General features: G+C 43.0%; 1 protein-coding gene across 2 annotated transcripts in view; it reads left to right on the plus strand.

Annotated features, from left to right (window-relative positions):
- CFAP20DC (CFAP20 domain containing) overlaps window positions 1-21,709 on the plus strand; it is a 2,832,435-nt gene that overhangs the window by 1,547,157 nt on the left and 1,263,569 nt on the right. For both annotated transcript variants that reach the window (XM_069643752.1, XM_069643753.1), the window contains exon 12: window positions 15,242-15,376. In XM_069643752.1, the coding sequence (XP_069499853.1) occupies window positions 15,242-15,376 (135 nt within the window). The remainder of the gene's footprint in view (window positions 1-15,241; window positions 15,377-21,709) is intronic.

Consider the following 21,709-nt stretch of genomic DNA (forward strand, 5'->3'; position numbering starts at 1 on the left):
ATTGTTGACTGGTATCCATTAATTGAATGAATATGTCATTTAAAAAAATACATAAGTGCACATATTTTAAATTGGCTTAGTACAAGGTGTGACAAATCAAATTCCGGGGTACCAGTGGTCCTGGTATGAATATCGGTTTCTAAACCATCGATCAGCCCGACACCTCTAATGCACCAGAATGGATCCCAGCAGATTGGATTAAACAAGCATACAATTAAAATTATAAACCTCATCCAGTTTTGGTAACGTGGACAGAACGACAGGCTTTCCATACTGGCATTGTTGATGCACTCACTGTTGCATCCACTGCAGAGGGCCTACTTCTTTTTGTGACCTTCAATCCCCTTATCTGTATCTTTGTTGTCCTTTTTCATTTGTTACGCACTTCCCTGCTCCCACCCGCTTCCTGCTCTCCCTTCCTCCCACACCACCCCTGACTCTCTGATTGGGCCTGACCCCTTTCTCCATACTGGCATCGTTGATTTAATCGCTGGTGCATCCACTGTAGAGGCAGAAATCATGCCTGAGGTGAGGGACTTCTTCTTTGTGTACCCCGCAAGCCCCATATCTGTATGTATTTTGTCATTTCTCGTCTGCAGCACTCTCCCCTGCTCCCATCCCCACCCGCTTCCTGTTCTCAGTTCCTCCTGCACTGCCCCCAAGCCAGTGATTGGGCCTGGAGCCCTATTCTGTCCATCCCCAAGAGTATCCCCACTGCCCGTGCAGCCCTCCGGCTATGGGGCCTGAGGCAAGAGGCAGCTCCTGCAGGTGCAGCTCCAGACTGTTTGCCTGTGTTCACTGGTGGAGCATGCAGCTCAGCCGTCAACCGGCAGCGGCTAACAAGGTAAGAAAGGTGCAGGCAGGGAGCAGAGCCATTATGCTCCCACCTATCCTATTACTCCTTTTACCATTGCTTTAGTCTGCTGCACATTGCCCACTATTGTATGTTGTTCATATCGGCACTTAGGCCCTATCCAGGAAACTCGCAAATAGGTGTTTTTGCTTTTTCTGCTGGTTCTTGAAACCTCAGCCTTTTCGCCTCTGTCCAGAAAACTCACATCTAGGGGTTTTTGTTTTTTCTGCTGAATGTTGAAACCTAGGCCTTTTCCCTCTATCCAGGATACTTGCATCTAGGGGTTCTCGCGTTTTCTGCTGTATGTTGAAAACTAGGCGTTTTCCCTCTTCTGGACACTTCAATCGAGATGTTTGGATTTCTGTTGTGTTGAAGTTGGCTTTGTGCTTCTCCCTCACCCACTCTCAGGCCTCCCTTTGCCCCCCTCTCCTCTTCCCTCCTACTCTCCTCTTTGCTCCCACATCACCTGGTGAGGTCTCTGGACGGCTCTGCCCTGTGAGAGTCTCATCCAATCAGGTGTTCCCCTGCTTCTCCAGAACTTTTAAGGACAACATTGCCTCTGTTGCTCCAGCCTTAGCGTATTCTGCTATCTCCCCATGTCTCTGGCTCCTTCCTGTTTCTCCTCAAGCACTCCCTTGTGTACCCACTCACCAAAAGTTCAACCTGTTCACTTGCACTTAATGTACCCCCTGCTCAACCAGAGCATTCAAGGACAACATTGCCTCTGTTGTTCCAGCCTTGGTGGATTCTGCTATAACTCCTTGCCACTGACTCCTTCCCGCTTCTCCTCAAGCCTTCCCTTGTGTACCTACTCAGCAAAAGTTCAACCTGTTCACTTGCACTTAATGTACCCCTCTCCTCCCTCCCACCTGAGCATTACCCTTTCCTCCCCTTCCTGCACTCCCCTCGTCCCCCATTTCTGTTACTGCACTTGCATGCTAGGAATTGTCTCACGACCTAGTAGGAATTTTATTGCTTGTCTTCTTCCACATTCATCCCCATCCTACACTTCCCATCCTCCCTCTCTTTTCTGTTACTGCAATTGCACGCTCGGAATTGTCTCACGACCTAGTAGGAACATTATTGTTGTCTTTTTCCCTGTACCCCCTTCCTCACATCCAATCCCCCCTGTATGGCAATTGTACAATCCGAATGTCTGAAGACCTTGTAGGAACGTTTTTGTTGTTTTTTTCTTCCCTGTAACTCCCCCTGCCTTATCTTGATGCGCTTTGAAACACCGGTTGGTTGTATAGGCACATTATAAATGACCCAATAAATGAATCTCCTCAAAAGGTTGCGGATCGTTGGTTAATTACAACACAGCGAAAATAATATTATTACCCAATGATTAAAGAAATGTCCAGTCAAGGTTGTATGAAATAATCTACTTTATCATTATCACAACAGACAATCTAATAACACTACTCAATACACCCCCCTTTAAAAAAATGCCGAGAACATACAGTTTCTAAGAAGGAAAGGGGATGCCCTCTGTAGACTGACAGGAGGGTAGTTGATATGGGTAATAACCACAATAGTTTTTTTGAAGGCTTCTTGGCTTCAACAAAAAGGGACAAAGGGTCTTAAAATGTCTATAGGGGCCTTATGGGAAGTACCACGGGGACAGAACCACAATGTACTTCTTTCTGTAGTTGTTCTTGGTGCTCGACAGCATCAAGTCAGCTTCAGGGCTCTTTTCAGGCTTCTGCAAAAGAGTTTGAGACGGGAGTCAGCGGCGGGCATCAGGCAGCAAGACGGTTCAGTGAGCAAAGCTTGAAGAACGGCTGCAGGCTGGCCTTCATGGCAACTCATTGTCTCATTGCTGATTGGCGGTTCTGAAGAGCTGATTGAGACATTTGGGTTCATTCAGCGACTGTGGGTTGATGGCAGTAGCTCAAGGTTTGACAGCGGTCAACGTGGCAGGCGGTTGCGGATTGAGGAACTCTGCTGGCTCGAGAATGTCCTTAAAGGCAGACGGCGACAGGTGCTTGTCATTGCCCTTCTCCCCACTTCTTCTATGGGCTTGCATTGTGCTTTAAGGTGGACAGCCCAGAGCTTGGGCATGTGTTGTGCCTTGTCCTAGGTTTCGGGTTCAGAGACCTTCCGGCACTCCCTGTCAAGGGAACTTGCTGCAGAGCCAAGCAAGGCACACTGTATGTTAGCTGGGTACCGGTTTTGAAGTGGCTGGAGCGTTTTCTGAGTTATTTTCTCCCTCTGTTCCTTGGAAGAAGTTAAGGGGAGGGATCTTGCTTCTCTCTTTGGATGTTCCTGGCCTTCCTTCACTGACGAAAGCTGTAAAGGTACACTGTACCTTCAGCAAGGGTCCAAGGATGAGTTCTTCTTCGTGCTTCAAGTGAAGTCTTCAGAGGATCTGCCTAAGTAGGGATTCCATTCCTCTTTTAAAGCCAAGTGGGTCACAGTGATTGGTGTAGGCTGAGCCTATCTTAGTGAACCAATCCTGGGGTCACTACCAAAAATATTCTATGTGTGACCTCATAACCAAAGTGCTTTGCAACAGGAAAAGGTAAGGGAGGTCTGTGATGCTGGAAATGCATCGGAGGGACAGGGCCTCCGTATCCTTGTCCTTTACTGCTTTTTATCGTGTGTTCTGTCATGTTTTCTGCACAGGAGTTCAGGTGGGACTCCTGGCGGTGCAGCTCTCTCCTTTGGTTTTGGTGAACAGACCCATGGGATACCATTATGGCACCCATTGGTAGGGGTGCAACCCTGTGCCCCTAGTGTATGTTTTTGGGCACCTGTGGGTGGCCCACAGAGCAGGGTACGGGCTGGTGGCAGCTACGTCCTGAATTGACTGGTGCCCTGAGCGTCCTCCCATTTGGGATGCCCAGGCCTTGTCATTGGAATCGGTAGATTCCTGATGGAGACAAAATGGCCCCCATGGCCTCTTGCCTTCCATCGCCTGTTACCCTGATCTTCCCGAAGTCCTGGGAAGCCCTGACTCTGTCCCTTCCCCCTGACTGGCTGTTGGGTGGAAGTTCCATATATTGGAGTGTGGGGAAGGGCTGACCAGACTGGCTGTAGCCTTCCCAACGACTGTATGTTGTGGGTACGCCTGTGGGTGGGACCTAGGTGAATGGAGTGTGTGACGAATACGCATTCTATGTTGTGGGTGTCTAGTATCTGGTGTTTGACACAATGACTGAGACAGCCCTGCCCGAAACCGGTATGAATTCAGTGTGGAGTGTTGAATGGCTTGGTACTTGTCCCAATACACATAACTTGTTGTGAGTGTCTGGAGAGAAGTGAATGGCCGGAATGCACTGTGTGCCTGATTCGCAGCCTGCATAAATGCCATTCACCGTGATTGGATGCTTGAGTATGACCCAGCAGAATGAATGGGAGATCAACAGTATATCTGGGGGCCTCTCACTGCTAGGAATCATGTTCAGAAGCTGAAGTCCACTACGACGAGTAACTGGAGTAAACTGAAGCTTAACCTTGAAGCCTTGCTGGAAGAGAAGAATTGCTGTTGCTCTCCTTCACAATCTGAAAGCTGCTGTGTCTCCAAGAACTGATCCAGAGAGGACCTGGTAAGGCACCCTCTTCCTGAGCTATGAGGGATCATCGTGCACCAGCAGATCTTTGCCAAAGCTCCCTGGTAGACAGACCTTCGAAAGGCTGCCGACCGGAAACGTGGACTGCCGCGGAATCCCAAAGAGAAGCGCCTGGACTGTTGTCCGCCACTGTCGACGACCGCCGTTGCCGACTGGAGCCGCCGTGCTCCCGTTTGCCTCAGAACTTCATTTGATCTAAGGACGCTCTCATCCGCATCGTCGCTGCTGTATCCTGCTGGAGAAAGCCTGACCGTCGATGCGCCGAGCAGCATCCGCCGGTGGGTTTCCCGCCACTCAAAGACCACATAGACGCCGACGACTCGACGCCCTTGCTGGGCCACAGTTCTTCAAACTCTTTGCGGTCCAGAACTATTGACACCGAGGTGCCCCACACGCCTCTTCCTTGCAGGACATTTACGCTTCCCCGTCAACGAGCACCGCTAGGAACGAAGCTGCCACTTCACCATCGTAGCTCACCCTGTTCTCCGTTGTACGATCGACGACCCGTGACTCCTGCCTTAAAGGGAAAGTGAGGGCACTCCACAAGGGCCGTGGATTCCCCGCCGAGGAACGCTACAACGCCAGGTACTTTGGGGTTGCAGAACTATTGGGAAGTCTAGTGTGAACAATATATGGACTGGGCTTGTATCTTTATCCTACAGGTTGCCCAGGTGGGGGGGGGATCTCCACACAGAGCTGTGTTTAACGGTAGTGACCAGTATTCTGTCAATTGTTCAACCATCTTGCTTTCCTTGCTCTCTCTACTGCTAGTTTCCTCTTTATTGATCTGTGTGACATTTTGACCGTATAGTTGATGCACTTTAATGAGATCTAATAATCGTTGTGGTACCACTTTAGAAATGTATATATTTACCTTTGTTGATTTTCCGAGCACACAGTGCGTTATCGTGATAGTGTATACACCTTTGCATATTAATTATATAAAGACTGTCTTTTAACCGATACAGTGTGCAGACATTCCTTTGTGGGTGCTTGGGGACTACACTGTACCTAGGAACCAGCCTGCATCACCTCCTGAGAAGCTAGGCCTTGATTGCTCGACTACGTTACCAATAATAGAGAATCTTGGCTGGGCTCCTCTGTGCCTCTCCTCTACCATATAGAGAGCGGAAGTACAGACACCCCCCTCCAGCGTCTTTACAAGGTCCTACCATAAAGAGGGGTGTCCCAGACCAATATGGTGGAACCCTGCTCTCAACAGAGAGAGCTCTGGACGCACTATCCTGTGATACTAGTTACCACCCACCTTATTGTCTGATGTGATCAAAGATTCTCTGGTTAATGGTTCTCCATGTGTGGTTATATTTTAAAGTGGCAGGTCTCACTGCAAGATGGTGAGAGACCAGAATCTCTGGCTTCTGCGAACCACTTTCTTGTATGTTATAAATGGGGTACTCCTAGCGGGGGTTGTCTACCGCAAATAGACTTAGACATGTCAGTTCACTGTCATTAAAACTGAGAGGCGGGAACTGGCTTCCACTTGACACAGTTACATATACACCGTTTGTTGGGTTTCCTGTTTAATTTGTTATCGCCTACAGCCAGGCCCCACAGGGGCCTGTTTGAAGTACCCTCTACTGATCACTGCAACCAGCTACAGGGCCTAAGTAAAGTGTAGGGCAGTTCCATGGAGCCTTTGTCAGTTAATCAGACTGTCCTTGGGATGACATTGTTCTCTGCTCTCCTGTCATATTACAAGTACATATGACAGGGGTGGGCTGTGCCTGTAGGCTGTGTCCATGCCAGAGTACACTGGTCTATGCATTTGTTGTGGTGTGACTGTAGGACAATCTGTGTGGAATAGCCTCAACATTTCCTGATTCAGCTCTACCATCCTCAATTCACTTAAAAATGTTAAAAAAGCCCAGGCAAGCCCACGCCTACCATGGGGATGGTCAAATTCCTCACAATGGTTTCTCATCTACACGGATTTAGCATGTGAATCAAGGCATGACCCATGCACAACGTCATGAATATATAATACCTTGGTCCTAATACGTTGTTTCAAGCCAGATTTCTTCTGTTTCACAGCCCTGTAATAATAGCTTTTATTATCAACCAAGTTAATGCAGACTAATGTATTGACCTCTGGGAGATGAAGGTCAGAGCTGGCCATGCTGGGATTCAAACTTGCTTAGCGCCGGCTTGACCCCTGATCTATCCTCTAGTACACAACAAGCATTTCCAATAAGATGCACATATTTGTGAAGTCTCTTATAATGCTCCCGTTTTCTGTTACTATATTTCAAAATAATATATCATACAGGAATATAATAGATTTTTATAACAGGAATTGTTTTGGCAAGCAAAAAGTGAATGAGTGAAAAATTACATTATTATTTGCAGTTGAAAAGAGACCTCAATGATAATCTATACACCACACCCGGTTTTCACCCTTTGATACTTGATTTAAATTTAACATCAAAATACCCTGCAGGTCATCCAGAAAAAGAAAAAAAAACTACCCGATAACCACTGCCTCAATTTAAATACAGCATTACTTTAAAATCATGTAACAGAGCAGCACATGGGGCTGCTGAATATGCAGGATTGTTTGCAGCAGGCATAGCAAGGGGGATCAAGTGGTGCAACAAACTGAGAGTGGCTTCTTTAGCACACATTATGAAGGAAGCAGGGATCTTGGGGCATATTCTAGCAATGTGGCAGGGAATGGGATGAAGGTGACCGGAAGTGGTGGGTCGTTTTGAACTATTTGACGGCATGTTTGTGAGGGAGTATAGGCCCAGTATGGTTGGCTTGCTGAGCACTGGGGAGTGGTGCAATAGGAGATTGGGCGTGACTCGCCGAAAAAAAAGAGGCAGTATCAAAGTTGGTGACTGTGACAGAATGGCTCTCTGAAGAGGCGGGCGAGACAGAGCTATTTTGATTTTCATTTTGTAAAATGATGTAGGTAATTCTCTTACTGAAAGTGATGTCTGCTAATCAGACCCCTTTTACAAATACCAACAATGTAGTGCACACATGCATTTGTTTAGGTAGCCTACATGCACCCACAGCTCCAGATTAGAACTGGCACGGGGCAGGTTCATAGGTCACATGTGTATGCCTGAGAGCTGCTGGGACACAAAGTTCCTGCAGGCAGATGTGTCTTTTTATATTCTGCGCCTATGTTCTAAATTATAGTAATTGTATGCCTTTTACAGTCTTGTGGCACTTACATCTTAAAATATAATCCATGCCTAAATGTGTCAGGGTAACTGACAGGAGACAACAATTATACAGCTGCAGTCATTTTATATCACACTAGTATCAGCTCTTTGTGCTTGGCCAGCATCATGTGAATTCGTGACTGGTCCGACTGTCTCCAATACAGCCATTTGGAACAATAGTAGAATTCTGCCCCTCTGATTTTCCAGCAGGAAGAGCAACACCCACCTCTGAGGACCCAGGACATTTCCCCAGGGGTCCACTGGAAACCATGCTCCAATGACATCACTGATATAACAATAGCCTAACACCAACCAAGGTGCTGATCACTGAGGTCACTTTGAGGCCAGCAGGCATAGGAAGGAATAGCATTAAAGTAGCCGGAGAGGGAAGTTAGGTCAGGATAAGGCTCCCTCATTTTGATTCTGTTAGGGTTTGTTTCCTTTTTTCTGTCCTCTCAATTCCCTGTGGGGCAAGGTATTGTGGGTGTGATGTAGGTGTGATGTAATAAGGCACGTTTTAGAAAAATTTGGCTTGCTTTGGACAAATCCCCAGAGGGGCATCCTCTCATTCTCTGATTCATCTTTGGACCATCATCAAAAGATGAAACATACGATGATGGATCTCTGTTGGGAGTGCAGTCCATTCCAAAGTCCTCTACCACAGAGGTCTAGACCAAAGAAATCCAAAAGCAGAGATGAGCTCTGTCCCTTGGCCATCCACAGGGGAAAGTGGGGGTGATTGCTGCGGGACAAGGCTTCATTGCTGAATGACTGGAACCAGGACACTGTTACCATTAGTTGAAGGAACCCCTGTAGGCATTAGCCACGTTCCCTCAATTGGCAGTACATCAAAAGGAGTCAACTTGTCAAGGAGCAGCTGGAAGCCTGGTCTTCCACCTTGAGCCATCTTTGAGCTGCTTAAACTGTACTCAATGATTTTTGAGCTGATGAAAGATCAGCAGTGCTGCTTTTGGCACTCTTCGAATATCAAGATAGTTTCTTGCTACTTACTTCTTCTTACTTCTCCTACCATCACATTGACCGAACAGAACCTCATCCCGACCCGAATCTACTCCCACATAAGATTACGTTTCTTTTAAGATGTCTTGAACATTGACATTGACAGTCTGCCAGTTAAGTGACTGAACACACCTGCTCACCTACCCAGATTGTCTTTATACCAAAGTCTGCATGTTGTCTTTACGGGGGCTTGTTCTAATGATCTCTAGTTATTTGGCTGGATTTATATTGTTTATTCAACAGTTTATATAGTCATAGAAGCCTGACTAGACATTCCTTTGGAGCCGTTATACTATTGCTGTTTGGGTTGTTAATGTTCTCAGCTCACATCCCTCCTGAAGAGTATAGCTTTCCCTGAAAAGGCATAGGAGGTGTATCTGCCGGGCTGTGTCTGTTTCACAGTTGATTGGAATCACTACTGGTTTAATAGTAGTGTGGGGCTGAGCAGGCGATTTAACCACCACTGAACCTTACACTCCTGCAGAGCAGGAGGCATGAAACAGAAGCCCCAGAAAAACACAGAAAATGTCTATATGCGTTGCAAGTCATGCCATGCATTACTGGAGGAATGATGGCTTAGCATCTTGATTTCACCTCTGAATGACTGGTTCTCCTGACTATCAGGAGTGGAGTTTTAATGATTTTTTTGACACACAGGCCACTTTATGCAATACAGTCTTTACTACACACCACCATCAAAGAAACGTTTATTAACTACGTACGTAACTACGTACGTTCTCTTTAAAAAGACAAAAAACAAAGACATTTTCCCAAAATCACAATGGAGGACAAAGGCATGAACTCTAATAAAAAAATGAGTCACTGTCCAACGGTTTAAAGGGGATCTGGCCGCAAAAATCAATTTCCAAATGCATCGGATTCTAGCGCCATGTTTATGAGGCCTTAACAAAATGATCAGTGATGGTACAGCAGGGCCCAATATGCCCCGCCCCCTTCACATGCTCTGTTCCTGTAGGAAAGTGTTGGACTTCTGGAATGATGTGGTGGAAAGGAGGATTGAACTTGTTGTTGACCAACGTGTCCAACCAGATCCAATGATAGTAGTGTTAAGGTCAACAAGGAACTACAGTGACATGAGAAAATAACTCCCCTTTGGCGGCTGCATACAATTACATGCACCGAGGATTTTGGAAAGAAAAGAAGAAAACAATAATAGTCAGGGCTTCTGGACCTGATAGGCTCGCTATCCTGCAGAGAAGGTCATCACCTAACCTCCCTGGAGGGGCACAACCGTATCTGGTCAATCTATATGGACCTGAAGGAGGATTGAATTGCAGATGCGTTTATTAGAATGGAACTGTGATTATGTCAATGACTGTCCTTTCCCTCCAGTCCCCCCGAACAAAGCGGGCACAACCCCCACACTGTTCAGTGCCTATCTTGAGTTGTGCCGGTTATCTATATACTGGTTTTCACCTTCTTTATTTTGATTGAGTTTAAATGCACTTTTTATACAATAGACATTTTCTAAACTGTTTTCCTCCAGTTTAGAACTGCCTGTATTAATTGATTAGGTTACGCTGCAACCTCAGTATATTTACACCACTTCCATTGGTCTCAAGTAGGTTATTAGCCGAAACATTCAACTACATAACTGCACCTGAGCTTAACATTAACATAGTAAAAACAAATGACATATGCTTCAACAGAAGTAAAACCATTCCTAAACGTTCTTGGTATTTTAACAGAACTGCCTTCAAGGTGGTTAAAGGTTATACATATGTTGGTGTCAATTTCAATCCCTAATTTAAATGGAATGGCCTTCACAGGAAGGCAAAATTTAAGCGTGCACGATGAATGCAGGCATTGATTAGTTTACCTTCTCGTTATGTGGGGCTTTCGTCTGAGACCATTTATGCAGACCTGCTGAAATCGTAGTACCATGGAACCTAAAGTGGCTAAAATGACTAGATATTTGAAGATGGAAACATGACTTTGGTCTTCCAGTGAGTTCGCCAAAGGAGTATATCTGGACAGAACTGGGGATGAGATATTGGGGTCTCAGACAAAGTGGAGAGCACTGACAAATTGTGGTTAGATCTGTAATGCCCAAGAACACTTATTATTGTCACTATTAACATATGAATTACACAATGTAAGTAATAAAGATAGCCTAGGTTATGGGCAAAATGTGCTTGGCTTTAATGTATAAAAATAAGAGAGAATATTGATGAATTCAAATCAGATCTAAAAACTAAAATCTTACTGTGGGGCAAACAGATTAATGGTGATTACTTTGTTAGAAAAAACAATCTGAGAGAATATTGAAAGATCTGTCCAGATTCCCAGAATCTAGCGATTTCCATCAAAAGGGATACAGCAAATATTTATCAAATTTATATTTAACATTCAAGAAACCCAAGAAGTTACACAAGGTTGGTTACAAATCCTGAGAGCGGATAAACACAGCGAGATATGTAGGAAAACAACTAAAACGGAGAAGATGAGGACATTTGTATATTGGCTGTGCTCAGTTAATGATTGCACATATCCTGTTCATGAGCGTGTTTGGTATAGATGATAGTAACCTGAATATGTAATCATTCTATTTAAGATTTTTGGGGAAGATGATTTGGCGACCATAACTTATAAGCCTCATGACACATTTCGAGAAACAATAGACATGGTTTTGCGTGTAATTGTAATTAAGGGGTTTATGTAGTTGAGCATTTTTATAATTGAGAATAATACAATAAATTGTATTGGTAATGTGTTGTATGCATATTTGTTGACATGTATGGTTTCAACAGACCATATTATATGTAATTAAATATATACAATTAAGTAGATAGGATTTACTGTTTCATCCTCTCCTGTAGCTACATGAACAGTTTTGACAACCAGCCATAATACAAATAAATGATCAGTCTGTAATAGTAAAGTATGTCATTGCTTTGCTAAGTCTTCTGCCAACCTGCAATAAAAAAAGTCTACCTTGGCTCTTGTAATTGAATGCTTTGCATTCATAGGGAGTTTTCAGGCAGTTGTCAGGATGTTGCTCTTCTCAAGATGTAGAATTGGAACCACTAGCCCTTGTCACGATACTGGTGCTATGGTGTATGCAGACTGGAAAGGGGGCAAATCCTCTGGGTCCCCCCCTACTGAGGCACAGGAGTCTAGTCCTACGACCTCCCTTGCCCTGAAAGAAACAGCTGGAACAGGAATTGAGGCCACACCCGGAGAATGGACCACTCCCGTACCACACAGGGCTGCAATACACAAAAAAAGGACTGACGTCCCTCCCCCGCTCTCTTACCCCTCCCGTGTTACCCCTATCCTGCCTCCCTGCTGGGGGGGTAGCGGAAGTGCTGAGGGTGGATCAGTTGGAGGTAGATCAAGGCTGAATACCATGGATTCCCTGGAAGGATAGGGAGGAGGTCAGGTCTTCTTATTCCCCACCCCCCCCCCATTGCAGTTACTTGTGCAACCCCATCCATATATCTCAGTTCATCCAGGACTGGCGATGGACACAAGCAGAAGCAGCAGTGATGGATTGCAGCCTCCTGATGCTAGAAGGCAACAGCAGATGCACAGTCGGTGTAAGGTACAGTTTGTCTGATGCATGCGTAGATCAGAGGCAGAATGCTGTAGAAAGGGGGAAGGAAGCAGTGGAGTGAGGAGGCAGGAAATGAGGGCGTACAAGGACAATCCATGAAGTGGGTGGGATGCTACAGCTGACTGCCGGGTGAAGGGAAGAGGGGGAGACAGGGAAGCCTGAATTCGCCAGTTTGCTACCATAAACAAGGGACTCCAAAGGAACCGCCAGCCTAAGGAACACCAGGAATACCAGTTGACAAGCAACCTCCACCTGGCCATCATTCTTCTTATGGGTACTTTGAGTAGTCCCTTTTCCCTTTCTATTTCTTACCCATTCACTTATACCTGGCAGACATCTTGGAATAGGTTCGCCTTTGTAAACCCTACTTAATGTTCTTTTTTCCATACCCCATCTTTCTGTTCCTGACAGTACATCCCTCCATATTCTGGTGGCCAGTCGGTTTGAGGCAAAGCCAAAAGAAGAGCGTGAACACTAGATGCTGGTTCCCAAGCCCTGTCTTCCAGGCGGAACTCTCTCTATTCCACTAAGCATTGTAGCTGATTATGAGGCCATCTGAAGTTCAGGATTGCAGATACCTCACACTCCAGTTCGTTCTCACAAGCAATGGGGATGGACGCTAGAGACTAACGAAGAGGGGGAACACTGTTTTCACCAATGATATGTGGAAACCTGGATAAATCTTCCACAAAGGGGGTAACTGTAACTTAACCGCTACTGGATTCACTGTCTTCACAATGGGGAATGGACTCACAAACATAGGGGCAAACTCAGGGTGGAATCCCGGGACAGTAAGGGACCAAGTAGACAGCCATACCTTTTGGCCCACCCCAAACTGAGGACCCCAAAGCTTTTTTTTCCTCAGCAAATGTTCTATATGTATGCCTTACTCTCCAAAGATGTTCAAATACCTGTTTTTCCGGTATATCTTGCAATTCCTTGATGCACTCCTTTACTGTTGGCAGCAGGGCGGCAGGTGTCTTGGTAGGGAAGACCCTCAGGATAAACCCATAGGTGGCAAAAAAAAGAACACCACCGTGGAAGCATGTCATAAATTGTTGTATGGCAATTCTGCCAGCACAATCCAAGTGTTCCAGTCGTCCTGATGTTCTGCCACAAAGCACTAGAGATACTGCTCAATGGATTAGTTGAGTCTCTTGGTCTGCCCATCTGAATGTAGACTTTTCCATAGGGCCTCCCAGAATCTTCCCACAATTGGGGGCGTCTATCAGAGGCAATGGCTTTAGGCACGCTATGCCAGGGTACAATCTAACAGAAAAGAGTCTTAGCCAAACCCAAAGCCAAAGGTTACTATGGCAAACAAAGAAAGTGTCCCAATTGCGTAAAAGAGTTCACCACAACCATAAACACTGTTAAACCCCCAGTAGGTGGGTGGTTCCACAATGAAGTCCAAAGAAATTCGCTGTCATGGTCTAGTGAACATATGTAACAAACAAAGAAGCCCTATTGGTGGCCCTTTCTTGGCTTTGGTCCATGCACAGACCTCATAAGAAAGCACCAGCTCCCATACCCTCAAACACCAGAAATGTTGGCATGCAAGGTCCCAGGTCCGCCGAAACCCCATTGTCCACCTCTGGGCTATCTTGACAAAAGTATAAAGCCTGAGCTTGCATCGCAGTAAATAAAACTTATAACTGTCCATCTCGAAACAAAAAAGGCCCCTTAGCATGCTGATGCCTGAGTTCACTCTGCGCCCACAATGCCCTATAGTACTTGGACAAGTGTACCTGAAGATCACTCAGAAAATGCACCTCCATGGCAATCACGTGCATTTCCAGAGTCCTGAGAGCTCGTTGTCTGGCCACAGCTGGGACAGAGCATTTGACTTTCCATGCCCCCCTCCCGGTGTATATGCCACTCTGAAATTGAAGCAGGAAAAGAACATCATCCATCTATCCATTTATCAAGTCGATGGTTACTTCATGGATTTCAAAAACCCAAAGTTCCTATGATCCATCTTGATTGTCACCTAGCTTACTGCACCTTCTAAGCAGTGACAACATTGAGAAAAAGTCATCCTTGATAGCCAGTAGTTCCCTATTGTATAATATTGTTCTGGTAGGGATAACACTCTTGAAAAAAGCAAGCAACAGGATGTAGCGCTTTAGTGTCATCCGCTACCTGTTACAAAATAGCCCCAATAGTTGTGCCTGGGTCATCTGTTTGTACAATAAATGATGCACTCTCAGTTGATAGGCAGGGAGACCAATGGGTAAAGAGGAGCATTAGAAAAGATGAGAAAAAAACAATGCTGAAATGAGAACGTTAGTGGCAGACAGGGAATGCAAGGGGCACATTTTGTGAATTTCAAAAAGTTGGAATCAACGGGTATGAAAAATAGAAAAAATATGAGAAGTAATAGAAGGTCGTTACCTGGGCTGACAAATTTTTCTATAGTCCCTGGAGTTTTTCGAAAAGCCTTTGAATTTTAGTGGCACCTTTATGTATTATAGATTTTCAAAGCTATGCATTTCACTCCTGAAGAGAATAGCCATTGTATCACTTACGGTTGCTACTGTTAACTAGCTTGGAGCCTAATATGCCCTGATCGGCCCAGGAACTGTCTTAGTAAAATATATCATGGACTTGGTAGATTCCTGCCTTATTTGGACATGGTGTTCCCTGTGTGCCACCTCGAAGTGCTATAATTGTATTGAGTGCACATTTACCAACTTATTTTTGTTTCAATACGTGCATAACACATCACAGAAATGTTATTAGTAGTACTAGTGCACTCTTTGCTGAAATAAATCCATAATATGGGAGTTGTTCAAATCAATAGCGTGAATGTTCATAACAAAAGGCATCTCTTGAAACCACATTTGAGAAATTGTATTCATCGCTTATACGGAGGAAAGATATAGAAAAGCTGAGTAGAATGGATATTCTGAAAAGTATTGCTTATCTCTAAAAATAAAGTACATATAGGTCCGTGAAATAATAAAAACAACCTTGCTACTTGCATTTCTTTTTTAAAAGATGATAAAACTGTTCTTTTTTCCAGCCAGTATTACTCCAGGACGCTGTGTGAATGAAGATAAGCTCTCAGTGGAGCTCAGCTTGCCATCCTGTCAAAGAATGAACAGTTCGGAGACTTTAAATAGCCCCAGTTTGCTGCAGCAGTCAACAAACCAAACAGGTCAGAGCTTTCTGAATGCCACTTTGATTCACCACGTTGCTAATAGACAAATCTCAACTTGATTTACTTGTCTTCACGTAGAGGTTTCGTATACTTTACTGCTCAAAAGCTCCAGGGTGCTAATCAAAATTGTAGGGCAAAACAGGAAGCGTTTTATTAATCACTCATTAAGTGCATTTGATTAAAATGTAAACACTCAGAGCTGAGTTTTGAACAAGGAGTTATAGAGGTATCCAAATAACAATGTGCCATAGATGCGCACTTGGACTTGGGTAGGAAGACAATACGATGTTCGACAGCACAGCTTATCTTGCCAAAACAAGTAAGCCTCTCATTTTATACAGTGAAAATGGTTTCATGTAACAATGTCCCTGCAAAAATGTTGCCTGGAAAAAAAGTCGCAAAAGAAATTGCCGTTTTTTGCAGGGACATTATTACATTGAACATTGAACACCCCCACAACCCCTGCTCCCCTTGACCCCATATATATATATGGTCACCATATATAATGTCACCACAACCTTTTCCTGGTGACATTGCGTATGGCGACCATATGTATGGGGATAATATTACTTTATACCGTGAAAATCTATTATTGGTTGCACATGTGCTGTGTGTGTAGTGTATAGTGTATTGTTTATGAATACAGCAGTGGCCTTTGATTCTTATTCCAGCAAATGATGAATATAGGCGATCAACCCACATTGTTTCTTCTTCTGTATGCACATTGGCAATGTTTATATCAGACCTTTAATAATGGTGCAACAGGCTATTTATCAAGGCACAGCCACATTGAGACTTGCCATAAGGCTAGCTGTGTACTTGAATGAGGACACGGTGATCCCACCTCTAATGTCTTTGAGACGTTGACATTGGTGGAGGGTGTTGATGGAATCGACATTTCTTCTGCAGTGTCTACTCCAAAGCATAGGGATGATAATGATGATTTGGGTAACCCACTCTGCCTAAACAAAAGTGGTAACTTACCGCTGGAATAGAACATTGCAGGATTGGCATCCAATTTACAAGATGACTAACCTGCATTCCTAGTGCAAAATGAAATGATCTTGTTGCAAGAAATGTGGGCACTTGTCCAATCCAACCTGGATGGTTATTGCACTTATAAAGTAACAGTAGAAAATAACAGAAGCTGGAATTCAGGTGGCACTTTCCCTTGCTTCTTTGTGTAATCGAAAATTAGAATGAATGAGGTTAATGTCCCTTCTGAAAACATTCAAGCACCATCTTAGTAGAGGCCTCTGGATTGATGTGGTTAATATGTACAATCCAGTTGGCAAGAGAAAAATGGGTTGTCAGATGATAATCTTTAAACAATTATTGAGGAAAGTGCTTTCATTGGCAGATTGGGAATGTCATTGTAGTAACTCTATTATTATAGGGGATGATTATATTTGTAAAGTTGGGGCAGGGGTTCCAGAAAGCCAATAGCCCCTAATAGGGAAGCTCTATGGGAATTCCACAGGTTAGTCTGATCAATGGCTGTTGTGATGACAAGTCCCTGCACATTTATTTACTGTTGATTGAATGGGCACTCTGCAAAGTGAATGGTACGAAATCAGACTGTACTGAAAAACACACGTTTAAGAAAAGTAAGAAAACCTCTAAGTTTGATTATTTTATAACTAGATAAAATGATTGGAACATTATTGATTATTATGAGGTAACTGATCCTGCAGAGAGCTGCCAAAACCCACTTGCATTAGTATGATGCACAGATATGAATTTGAATTGTTTTTCTTGTTTCCCATTGGGGAACCATTTCGATTATACCATCAATAATAAGAGAGTCGAACATTAAATGGGCTCAATTAATATATGTAGGTATATCCCTGAAAATAGTCCTCTTAACTAGTAGGGAAGTTAATCTTTGTCTTATTGATGAGGAGAGCATCTTGAAGTCCTTTGAGAAGCTATTTAATAAAATGAGCCTATTTTTGTAGAGAAATCAGTGAAAAAAGGAGGTATCAAAATGGAGGGCTAGTGTACTTCTGCCTTTCGATTGGCCAAACAACTCTTTTCTGTATGCTTTGAATTTAACTCTGCAAAAAATCCACTGACAGTTAGTTGGGCATGCATAGTATACAGCAAGAAACAAGAGAAAATGTAAAAAAAAATGGCCAATGAAAGATTTCCAAGATTTAGAGAGGGCAGATGAACGCTAGTGTAGCAGGGAATTATTGTGATTGGCTTCTGATGGACACTTAGAAAGTGCATTAAAATTCCAGGAGACCCATATTGAATCAACAGCCTGTAATGACTTCTCTAATATTTATAATAAAGATTTATTTGAATCCAATCTGGAATCAACCGATGATATAATCAAAGGATTCTCTCCAATACTGGATAACTATGAATTTTCAATAGAAGAAGTCTCTAGAGCTTTTCTTCAGCTGCCGTCGCATAAGAGTGCAGTGCCAGATTCGATTCTGTTACATTTATGTAAAAACAATGCTGTTTTTTGTCTTTTTACTAGATGGAATATTGGTCCAAACTGTAGTGGAATACCAAAGACAAATGGAGACAGTCTAAAGTTTTTTTCTTCATGCATGACTTGTGCTTGTTATGTTATTTTGTACTTGTAAAATGCACTGTGACCCATCGGTATCCTGTCACCATTTAGAGCACACTAAAGAGAAAGAAAAAGAGGAAAATGCAATGACAGAGACCAAACAATACCATTGATTCAGGATAAAGGAAAGTCTCTAGGGCTTTCCAAAACTTAGAGTGAATTTCAGTCTACCTCAGAGATAGTGGCACTGTATTCCAGAGTGTAGGAGCTGCCACCAGGAAAGCTCTACCACCTGTAGGTGTCTACTTATACCAATGAATGCAAAGAAGGTGGAGATTTGAGGAACGAAGATTCCTGGGAGGCCTGTACGGGATAATCTTGTCACAAAGATAGGAGGTACTCTGATGATGCAAAGTTAAATGTGTTAATCAGAGAGCTTTAAACTTAATCCTGCTCTCCATTGGGAGCCATTGACATCTATGCAGTACACATGAGACATGGGCAAACGTAGGTAACCTGGCCACCAACTGGGCATCTGAATTTTGTAAAACGTGTAGTCTATTGACATGGTACTTAGGATGAGCCTGCAAAGTTGCATTACAGTAATCAATGACCAGCAAAATGGAGAAAGCAACTATTGGTCCACCAAGAACATAAAAAATATAGGGTATAATCTTTTTCTGTGTTTTCAGCTTAATATGGCTTGCAGTACACTTAGCACTAATTTGAAACTCAGGAGAAAAAGATGCAGTGATTTAAATTTCCTGATTTTTTTATTTTTTTTTATGGATTGAACCGGTGTTGTGTTGCTTCTCCTCAGTTACATAGCTTTCCTGAGAAACAGCACCTGACATATGCTGAACATTTTGCACAAACTAAACCATCCCAAGAATAATATTGGGCTTAGAGTACATTTCTCCAAAATACTGGGTTCTGACAAATTTAAAGTAGATACAGGAGATTTAGAAATCCCAGTTAAAAGGAACTCTCTGCATTCATGTCACCTTACCGAAGTGTAACCATTTATTGTATGGAGTTCTCCTAATGAAAAGATGTAGAGTCTGAAAAATCTAAAGGCAGCATTGCATTTCATGAATATTCACATCATTCCGTATTAATCGTGGAGCTAGGTTTCAAGTGGAAGAGCTCAGTGTGTGAGTAAACTCTGTAATTCACTTTCAACAAGCAAGTAGAACCTCAATTTGTTCTTTCAAGAATATATATAACACTAACATTTTTATAAATGCATGTGAGGCCTATGATAATTCTACAAGGATTTGCACGTGAAATATTTTAAAATGATAAATACATTGTGGTGTAAGTACATAAGTTATCAATAGTGTTTTAACATGAATTAGGGAAATGTATGTTTTGCTGTGCTCTTGATAGTCTGACTTTAAGGCAAACTATTGTTCAACCATGCCTTGATGTGAGGGTTGATGCTCCCCAAGAAATTCAGATTGGCCACCTAGAGTGAACTGGTTTCTCTGTTGCATGGAAACCCATTAGGCTAACAGAAGTACAAAAGGCCCTGTGAAACAGGCCCTGCATGTTAATGGGAGCCCCACCCTTATGAATTCATCCCAGGCACACGGCTTATATTATAAATGCAGCTTACATTCCACAAATGCAATTTATATGTTGTTTGCTCATAAACACCTGGCTCCTTCTTCTATTGCCAAGCTTTATGTGCAATCATACCACTTGACATGTCTACCTTTGAACATCAGCATCTCATAAAACATGACACAATGGTACTAATGGAAACCCCAAACAAAGGAACCGTCAGACATCTCAATCAATCATAGAGTGAAGGACTTATAAGACTATTATCAAATTAGTTATTGTGTTTACTGAAGGGCATTCATGTTCACAATTGGTTAAATGTGACCGCTATTTCCAATTACATTTTAGATACACAAATTAGAGTTTGTAACTGCAATTAAATAATGTAGGAACAAGGCAAAAGGTGTGTTACCGTGCGTTCATCCTCTATCTGATAAGTCTGAATATGAGCTGTCTGTTTATTAAATATTAACACAATTATTAAAATTGATACATTTATGAATACATATGCCACACATTCATGCCCCATATGCAGATGTGTGTGGGCCAACAGGAGTACAGAGATCTGTGTTTTATTGATATTGCAGGTTTCTATGAGAAAATATAGCCTACAGTTTATTTTGTATTTAAAAATACTAAAAGCTTATTGAGCCCTCACTTTTTTCTTTTCACATGCACAAAAATGATAATCAATCAATGAAGATTGGGGGTGTATTCTATTGGAGTGTCTGACTGAGGCAAGCCAAAGGAAAGATTTGACCAAATAAATAGCGTGACATAGGTGTGGGAGTATTGCACATTTTAAATAGAAAGAAGACATGGGGAATGGGACACCAACTCTGGAATTAAAAGCTGCAGGGAAGGAAAACACCTGTTCAAAATGATTGGATGGATTAATCAGAGGGTGGATTCTTATTGAATGGTATGCGTCATGTCCACAAGTGAACCTGTAGAGAAAGGAAACTGATGCAGTTATAATTACAGGTATGCAGTATTAAAATCTCGGCAAAAATGGCTCCTTTACAAACAATTGCTGCAAAAATGCTGTGGTTTGACCCGGTAAAGGTGTACCCCATTATACCATTTAAGGTTAGCAAGGGTTGTGGGGGTGTCCCCCGCTCCCTTTAAATGGTATAATGTGACTGGGGGTTGCAGGGGTGGCCCCCGCATCCTTTACAAGGATTGCAGTGGCAAAACCACTGCCTTTTTGCCGTGATCTTTTGTGTAAACGGCCATTTCTGCAGCGATTTTAACACATGGAACCTAATTACATCACATTAGTTTAGATGGGGCCTTGCAGCTTGGGAAATTCCAATATTAGAGGGTCAATGCTGCTCCCAAAAACTGAAAGTATAATTTCAAATTGAGTATGAGTTCTCCAAATGAAATGATATATATGGGCTTTATAACCCTTTTTCTTGATAAATCCAGGATGTGGGAGGGTGGGAGTCGGTCGGGAAAGGATGCTACTAATTACATTTATGTTGTTATGGGAAAAGAACAGTGCATTCTTACTGCCTTTAAAATCAAGTCAGATGTAATTTCAATCTGTCCTAAAATATATTTCTGATCTGTGTGCGCAGTTTGATACACATAGCACTTATGTTTAGCCTTTGTGCAGCTCTTCGTAAATGATAATCTCACTAACTTGTACCCAAATTGTTTCACATATATAGTTAGCATTGATATATGATTCAAAGACATCCATACCATAGCTTAATGAAGATTTACTTCCTGACGTGTGATCTGCGAAAGCCATTGATAAAACTGAATCTAGAAATGAGAATATGGTTAATTGCGTGTTTGTACTTCCATAGAAAAGATGTGAATCTAATCCCAATACAACACCTCACTCATGATTTTACATATTATTGAAAAATAATCTCTCGTTAGTGGGACTCAATCTGCGAAATTAAAGGTGAGCAGCACTCATCCTTGCATCAGAATTTCCCTACATTATTTTCCTAGTTTGCGTGGTTGATCCGACACTTTATGCATTCTGAATCGATAACACTCCATTCATAACTTAAAACCTACAGAATTCTGATGCAACTCCTTGTAAACAAACTTTGATATTGCACACACATACTACATGGCACATGTGATGTTTGCAACAGTTCGCTGATCCCAAGACTTGTTGGTGTGATTGGGGAAAGCAACATTCTTTCAATAACTTGCTATGCAAGTTATGTGTAATTAATTAAGTCCTAGTGGAATCTTGGCAGAATCAAAAGGGC

This window comes from Ambystoma mexicanum, chromosome 2p, assembly GCF_040938575.1.
Source record: "Ambystoma mexicanum isolate Mex_15411 chromosome 2p, UKY_AmexF1_1, whole genome shotgun sequence".
NCBI classification, from domain to species: Eukaryota; Metazoa; Chordata; class Amphibia; order Caudata; family Ambystomatidae; genus Ambystoma; species Ambystoma mexicanum.